This window comes from Trichomycterus rosablanca, chromosome 18 (assembly GCF_030014385.1).
Source record: "Trichomycterus rosablanca isolate fTriRos1 chromosome 18, fTriRos1.hap1, whole genome shotgun sequence".
Lineage (NCBI taxonomy): Eukaryota > Metazoa > Chordata > Actinopteri > Siluriformes > Trichomycteridae > Trichomycterus > Trichomycterus rosablanca.
Window position 1 is genome coordinate 885,619 of NC_086005.1, and position 8,833 is coordinate 894,451.

The 8,833-nt window shown below is 43.3% G+C and overlaps 1 protein-coding gene across 1 annotated transcript in view; it reads left to right on the plus strand.

Moving 5' to 3' along the window:
• The window catches only part of LOC134332850 (adhesion G-protein coupled receptor F1-like), a 29,901-nt gene extending 21,448 nt beyond the window's left edge, over window positions 1–8,453 (plus strand). Inside the window, exons 6-13 of the mRNA XM_063014682.1 lie at window positions 263–469; window positions 3,825–4,003; window positions 4,081–4,251; window positions 4,984–6,345; window positions 6,451–6,492; window positions 7,730–7,789; window positions 7,876–7,939; window positions 8,082–8,453. Of these exons, the coding sequence (XP_062870752.1) occupies window positions 263–469; window positions 3,825–4,003; window positions 4,081–4,251; window positions 4,984–6,345; window positions 6,451–6,492; window positions 7,730–7,789; window positions 7,876–7,939; window positions 8,082–8,170 (2,174 nt within the window). The 3' untranslated portion in view covers window positions 8,171–8,453. The remainder of the gene's footprint in view (window positions 1–262; window positions 470–3,824; window positions 4,004–4,080; window positions 4,252–4,983; window positions 6,346–6,450; window positions 6,493–7,729; window positions 7,790–7,875; window positions 7,940–8,081) is intronic.
• The last annotated feature ends 380 nt before the right edge of the window (window positions 8,454–8,833 follow it).

Sequence of the window (8,833 nt, forward strand, 5' to 3'; positions counted from 1 at the left end):
GCTGTTTATAATGTGATGCTTATCAAGAACTAACACTAGAATGTTGTAGTGAGTTACATGTCGTTGGGTACAGTGAGCTCTGTAAGGGGAAAACCTTAAACCCCTGGGACATGTCGACCTGATTCAGTTTATCAAGGTGTTGTTAAGATGTTCCTGGTGTTGATGGTGACTTTTAATGTTTGGGGGTTTAGCTCTCTCTTAAATGACCATGCAGATTTAAACAAACGATGATTTATTTCCTCATTTTATTTGTGATTTTTAGGTGAATATGCGTGTGAAACCACGGTGGACTCGATGCAACTCATTATCTGGCAAATGATCACAATCCTGCCGTTACCAGATATCCAAGTCAGCACCGACAAAGTGCTAAAATGTGACGATGCAATCGTCCCGCTACAGTGCTGCGTTCAGAAGTCGTATACAGTGGAGTGGAGCAATGACAGCTCGGGTTGTACCATGGCGTCACCAGGTCATATTATATATATATATATATACCTTATTTAATCTTTAATGTAAATAATTATAGTGAACTGACCAGAGAAAACGACAGAGTGGACATCAGGGAGAAACAAATCATTGCCAGTTAGATTTCTAGAGGCAGTTGTAGCCTAGTAAAGGTACTGGATTAGTAATCAAAAGGTTGCTGGTTTAAGCCCCACAACTACCAGGTTACCACTGTTGGGCCCCTGAGCAAGGCTTTTAATTTACACCGAGCAGGTAGAACATTCTGAGCACTGAGAGGTGAAGTGAATAACACTGATTATCTCTAAAAGTGACATTTTATCCTCAAAGTTGATGTTAGAAGCAGGAAAAATGGACGAGCGTGAGGTTCTGAGGGCCAAATTGTGATGGCTAGACGACCGGGTCAGAGCATCTCCAAACCTGCAGCTCTTGTGGGGTGTGTCCCGGTCTGCAGTGGTCAGTATCTATCAAAAGTGGTAAACCGTTGACAGGGTCATGGGCGACCGAGGCTCATTGATGCCCGTGTGGTCCGATCCAACAGACGAGCAGCTGTAGCCCAAACTGCTGGTTCTGATAGAAGGTGTTGCGTATTGGGCAGCAAAAGGGGGAACAACACAATATTAGGAAACCATCACACTAATGAATGTAGTCTGCAGTTCTCAAATTCATAAAGCTTTGTTGTAACACAAAACTGCTGGGTTTTATACCTGTATGCATCTTTTACAGTACAGTGTACATGTACAGAGGGGGGAAATAGATATATTTTTATTGCAGATGGTTTACCATTTAAGCTTTGTACATTGTTAGGTGATTCACTAGACTTAAACTGCCTAAATATCTATAGATTATTTATACATCATATAAAATTACATATACCGTGACACATGATTAAATAGCTTAATTGAGGCTTAAAAGTGTACTAATAAATTTTTTTTTAAACATTTGATTGTGTTACACAGACTCCAACAACTGCATATCATGTAGTTATCAAATCAACATTCAGGATTGTCAGACAAACGACATAAATGCACAGATCACATGTCAACTCACGGCAAACGTCAGTCAAGTTGGTGTCAAATCAAAAATAATCAAGATCACAACCAAGAAAGGTGAGTAATTAATTGCCTAAATGATCATGTGGGTGTTGAACAGAGGTCATTGTTGTTAAATATTATCTTTAACGATCATTAAAATGCTTCAAATATTTCTGAATAATTTCCTGATGAGATTTTTCCATCAAGATAAAAACACTGAAATTGAAAATAAGTTTAGCAAATAAACACCAGTTTATCAGTTCAGCACATGAATTTATACAAACAACAAACAACAAACAATTTAATACCAAATAGACTTTTTACACTTCTTCTTTTTTAATTGTTACTCACTGTTAAATGTAAAACACAATCGTTTAAACTTGTTTAGACTGTGTACAGAAGTTACAGGATTCATTTTGCTTACAGTTGTCTATTACATCTCAAACATGTTTAAGTGAATTATTTAAATAAAGAAGCTAACAGTGGGTACAGTGATGATCACGTGCAAAACTGATAGAATACCTAGAACCACAACAGTGTTCATTACAAATTAGGGTTCCACTTTAAAACAAGACTACCCTTATAAAGGGTTAATCATTTGTTTAATAAGGATTATTAAATAGGTTGTAAATACCTTATAAGTCATTAATAAGCGGTTATAAAGCATAAATAGAAAGGGCGAGAGGAACGGTATTTGCGAAATAGTGAACCTACATCAACCTCAGATCTTGTCATATACTTATCCTGCTTTGTCTTCTCTATACCTGTGACAACCATGAGGAAGATGTCAGATAGTGTGCTGAAAATGTCAAGGTAAAGGTAAATATCGCTAAGACCTTGTGAATTTAGTAATTTCATATGTTATGTTAATGTACGCCACACTATCGTTAATGACTAAAGAGGCGTCCTGTTGGTGGTTAAATATGCCATGTGTAGGACAGTTGTAGCCTAGCGGTTAAGGTACTGGACTAGTAATCAGAAGGTTGCTGGTTCAAGCCCCACCACTGCCAGGTTGCTGTTGTTGGGCCCTTGAGCAAGGCCCTTAACCTTAAGTTGCTCAGACTGTATGCTGTCACAGAACTGTAAGTTGCTTTGGATAAAGGCGTCTGCTAAATGCTGAAAATGTAAATGGTCAAACATGGTCAGCAGGTTTAATGCTGACTGATGGAGAAGACAGAGCAAGATAAGTATATGACAAGATCTGAGGTTTAACATTACAGAATGATGTGGGTTCACTATTTGGCAAATACTGTTCCTGTTGCTCTTTCTATTTATGCTTTATAGCTGCTTATTAATGACTTATAAGGTATTTACAACCTAATTAATAATGCTTATTAAACAATTTCTTTCAACCATTTATAAACCTTTATAAAGGTAGTCTTATTTTAACCCAAATTAGTTTTCTACATGAATCTATTTTTGCATATTTCAGCTTTTTCCCCTCAATACTGGCTCAGGCCTCAGGAGTGCTCATTTTCTGACCAATGATTTGTTTTTATGCATTTTTTCCCTTTATGTCCCGGTTTTTAGCGTGTCCAATTTATACCCGATTGTGTTATGCTTCCCTCACTACTGGTGCTGACCCCCGCCACTGATTGAGGAGAGCGAAATGACACACGCCCCCTCCGACACGTGTGCAGTACCGACTGCATCTTTTCACCTGCACAAGGCGAGTTTGTCGCCTCACAGCAAGAAGGTCCCGGGTTCGATCCCCAGGTGGGCCGGTCCGTGTCCTTTCTGTGTGCATGTTCTCTGTGTCCTCGTGGGTTTCTTCCGGGTGCTCCGGTTTCCTCCCACAGTCCAAAGACGTGCAAGTGAGGTGAATTGGAGATACTAAACTGTCCAAGACTGTGTTCGATATAATCGTGTGAACTGATGAACCTTGTGTTATGAGTAACTACGTTAAAATCCTAATAAATAACAAACAAACAAACAAACACGAGGCGAGTTCATATGCAGATCAGCCTTGTGAACAGAGAGCCGCACCCTGACGCCATCAACCAGCCAGCAGAGGTCGTAATTGCATCAGTTATGAGCTCCCTGTCCGGCTCCCTACCCCCCTGTATGAACAACAGCCAATCGTTGTTCATGTGGCCGCCCAGCCCAGTGTAATGGCAGAGCTGAGATTCGATACGATGTATTCAAGATCCCAGCTCTGGTGTGCTAGCGTGTGTTACCGCTGAGCGGCGCTTTTAGGACCATTCAAAGAAATGTTGGATTTGGCCCACTAAAGTGACTGAAGCACTTTACATTAAACCGTACACACGCACACACACACACACACACTGTCGTAAGTTACATGTGTTTGCTGGGTTTGTTCTATTTTAGGCTTCAACTGCTTCGATTCTACGTTCGGGGCTGGAAGTCTGGAAGAAAATCGCACCGTTGACTGTGGTGTGGACAAGGTCGGCTCACAAACGGCTCGGTGTAATTCATCAGGATCTTGGCAACCTCTAGAAAATAACTGTGTCCTGCGTGTGTTTCAAAACCTGCACGATTCTGCCAAGGTGTGATTATTTTACTGTGAGAGCTTCTCTTTATACAGTACAAGAGGAATTACACTGATACCTTTTGTTGTGTGTAGAATTTAAAGGTTGACGATGTTTCAAACTTCATGTCATCTGTCATCACCACGGCTGAGAACAACACTGCTGGTATAACCCAATCCTCCGGGACCATATTATCCATCGTTGAGATACTGAAGAGCATTTCTGATGTATCAAATGGATTTGTAGTTAGTACAACTGTTATGGAGGTGAGTTTATGTTTTATCAGCTCCACTTACCATATAGAAGCACTTTGTAGTTCTACAATTACTGACTGTAGTCCATCTGGACCACCACAGAGCAGGTATTATTTAGGTGGTGGATCATTCTCAGCACTGCAGTTACACTGACATGGTGGTGGTGTGTTAGTGTGTGTTGTGCTGTTATGAGTGGATCAGACACAGCAGCGCTGCTGGAGTTTTAAACACCTCACTGTCACTGCTGGACCGAGAATCATCCACCAACCAAAAACATCCAGCCGACAGCGCCCCGTGGATGAAGGTCTAGAAGATGAGCGACTCAAACAGCAGCAATAGATGAGCGATCGTCTCTGACTTTACATCTACAAGGTGGACCGACTAGGTAGGAGCGTCTAATAGAGTGGACAGTGAGTGGACACGGTGTTTAAAAACTCCAGCAGCGCTGCTGTGTCTGATCCACTCATACCAGCACAACACACACTAACACACCACCACCATGTCAGTGTCACTGCAGTGCTGAGAATCATCCACCACCTAAATAATACCTGCTCTGTGGGGGTCCTGATCATTGAAGAACAGCATGAAAGGGGGTAACAAAGCATGTAGAGAAACAGATGGACTACAGTCAGTAATTGGAGCTGATAAAACAGAACAAGGAGGTGGTTTTAATTTTATTTTACTTGGTCAATTATGTCGTTGGTTCAGATGTTCTGTATCTTAATAAATATTTGCATTGTTCAGAATTTCATGAAAACAGCAGACGTGATCGGATCAGCAGAAGCAAAGGGCGCCTGGGCGGATCTAAACAGCAACAATAAAACTATAAACGCCAGCTCTGAACTCCTGGGCTCTGTCGAGCTCATGGGAAGCGGCCTATCGAACGAGAACGTCAGTATAAAAACCAGCACCTCTCATCTCAGCAAATCCATCGTTAATACGGCATTTTCTGATAAATTAGGTGCAAATTCAAGTACTCAAGTGAACATCACAGATATTAATCAAAACACCACGATCACCATCATCGCTTTCTCAGCTCTCCACAACATCCTACCTGTCCGAACCCAGAGCAACAGAAACAGCAGCGCGACCAACACCAGCATTAACGGAGATGTAGTCGTGGTCCAGACCAAGCCCCCGATTAACAAGCTCTCGCTTGCGTACGCTGTGAAGAACGCGACGCTGGGAAACCCTCAGTGCGTCTTCTGGAACTTCAGTCTCCTGAATGGCTCTGGAGGATGGGACTCGACCGGATGCACGGCAAAATCATCAGGGAACGGACCGGTCACGTGCGAGTGCAATCACACGACCTCTTTCTCAGTGCTGATGTCGCCGTTCACACCTAGCCAGAGTCAGAAGATCATCCTGGACTACATCACTTACATCGGCGTGGGCATCTCCATGGCCAGCCTGGTCGTGTGTCTCCTCATCGAAGCCGTTATTTGGAAATCGGTGACGAAAAATGAAATATCCTACATGCGCCACGTCGCCATCGTTAACATCGCTTTCTCCCTGCTGATCGCCGATATATGCTTCATCATCGGCGCATCCATGGTCACGAACGGAGAGACGACACCGGTGGGTCCTTGCAGTACGGCGACCTTCTTCGGCCACTTCTTCTACCTCGCTCTGTTCTTCTGGATGATGCTGTCGGCGCTCCTGCTCCTGTACCGCTCCATCATGGTCTTCTCCAGCCTGTCCAAGTCCGTAATGATGGCTGTAGCGTTCAGCATCGGGTACGGGGCGCCGTTACTCATCGCCGTCGTTACTGTGGCATCTACAGCTGGAGGTGGAGGATACATCACGGCAGTGAATGCTTGCTGGCTGAACTGGGATAAAACCAAAGCTCTCCTGGCGTTTGTGATTCCTGCTCTGACTATCGTAGCTATAAACCTCCTGGTGATGGTCGTGGTTCTGTATAAGATCCTGAGGAGAGGATTAAACGCCAGCGTTCAGCGAGATGAGAAACACGCCCTGCTGGTCATCGCTAAATGTGTGGCAATCTTAACACCTCTCTTTGGTCTGACGTGGGGATTCGGTATCGGGACCATGGTGTCGCCGGTGTTTGGACTCCATGTGGTGTTTGCATTGCTCAATTCACTTCAGGTACTAAATTTATGCTTTTATAATATTCATGTATTTTTAAATGATTTACATTTAGCTGTTAAACTAGTAAACCTCATACATGTGATCTATTTCTTTATCTTAAAGGGTTTCTTTATTTTGGTGTTTGGAGTGTTACTGGACAGTAAGGTATGTGTTTGTTGTATAAAACGTTCAGTCTCGCATGTTTGTCTGGTTGGTTTGAGTAGGATTTTCAACACAGCATTCTCTAGGGCCTAGAATGAAAAATAAAAACCAGAAAAACGTCCAGTGAGCAGCAGTTCTGAGGGTGGAAATCCCTTCTTGTTGATGGAGGTCTGGAAAGAACGGCCAAACTGGTGTGAACTGACCGGGAAAGCTGTGTTAACTCGAATAACAACAACTGTGTTGAGTAGAAAAGCATCTCAGAACATCCCAGCACTGACACTGGGGTGTTTAGAAATCCCAACAACACTGCTACACCTGCTGCATTCATGTATAGACAGAACAGCACAGAATATAATATCATTAGCATGTTAGTGTGAGTGCAGAATGGTCGACCGCTCAAAAATCATCACTGTCCATGTTATCAGCTCCACTTACCATATAGAAGCACTTTGTAGTTCTACAATTACTGACTGTAGTCCATCTGTTTCTCTGCATGCTTTGTTAGCTCCTTTCACCCTGTTCCTCAATGATCAGGACCCCCACAGAGCAGGTATTATTTAGGTGGTGGATCATTCTCAGCACTGCAGTGACACTGACATGGTGGTGGTGTGTTAGTGTGTGTTGTGCTGGTATGAGTGGATCAGGCACAGCAGCGCTGCTGTAGTTTTAAACACCGTGTCCACTCACCGTCCACTCTATTAGACGCTCCTACCTAGTCGGTCCACCTTGTAGATGTAAAGTCAGAGACGATCGCTCATCTATTGCTGCTGTTTGAGTCGCTCATCTTCTAGACCTTCATCAGTGGTCACAGGACGCTGCCCACGGGGCGCTGTTGGCTGGATATTTTTGGTTGGTGGACTATTCTCGGTCCAGCAGTGACAGTGAGGTGTTTAAAAACTCCAGCAGCGCTGCTGTGTCTGATCCACTCATACCAGCACAACACACACTAACACACCACCACCATGTCAGTGTCACTGCAGTGCTGAGAATCATCCACCACCTAAATAATACCTGCTCTGTGGCGGTCCTGTGGGGGTCCTGACCATTGAAGAACAGGGTGAAAGGAGCTAACAAAGCATGCAGAGAAACAGATGGACTACAGTCAGTAATTGTAGAACTACAAAGTGCTTCTATATGGTAAGTGGAGCTGATAAAATGGACAAGGAGGTGGTTTTAATGTTATGGCTGATCAGTGTATATACAAAAACTCATTGGTGGTAAATCATTTCTGTGCTTGCAGGCCAGACGAGCGCTGTTTGCAAGGTTGACCCAGAGTTACAGTAGCTCCAACCGCACCAGGGTAAACGACTCTACTCTACACATCACTTCACTTTTACTCTGATTTTAATTTACATGCACGTCAGTAACGTTGTGTTTAAACCACAGAGCACGGGCGCGGGATCGTCCTCCTCCAGCGGGTTTCCTTTTGCACACTTGTTCCGTCGCAGACGTACGTACCTGCCTGCACACACACACACACACACACACACTGTGTTTTATCAAATATGACATGTAAGACCTGGATTGATTCATTAATTGAGTACATGTATAGCTTTGTTGACCTGATTGTCATTGATCTTGTTCTGTTCCAGACGTCTACAACGTTTCTGAAGGTCAGAAGGTTTTGTCCTCACATTCTTCTTCAGTTTCGACCAACACGTACCGAACGCTCAGTGATTAATCTAACAGCCGCGTGTATCCTCTACTTTTCCTCTAACTGTTTACTTCTATTAACCTCAGATTAAATGATTTATGAACTTTAAATTATTGCTTATTTAAACTGAACGACTCTTGAGGGACGGTGGGAGCCTGGTGGGTGGAGCTTTGGGCTATCAATTGAAAAGTTGCCATTCAGCCACTGTTGGTGCTGCACCGTACGACGGCTGAGCCTGCGCTCTGACCCCGGCAGACAAGCCGAGATATGTGAAGAAAGAATTTCGTTCTACTGTACACATGTAAATGTATATATGATAAATAAAGACGTTCTATTCTCTTCTAGCTGAGTAGTACTAGTGTTTCTTTGCCAATTTTTCTTTCTTCCAATTTAAATTTGAAGCAGAATGTGTATTCAGATCAGGACAGTAATCAATAAATAAACACTTTCCACTCACCAGCTTTTCATAATGTTAGTTATAATGATCTGCCAGAGTTCCCATCAGTTGTTGATATTAGAATAGCAAGAACCCTCCAGCCGTCCTGGTAGATTTGGTCTGACCTCATCTCGCCTTCCCATTCAGACGACCTTTATCCAAACGCACGCTAGCACACCAGAGCTGGGATCTTGAATTAAGCAATAGAACACGAGAGGGAGTGTGTTATCGCCGCCGGCTCGTGTCTGCGACCA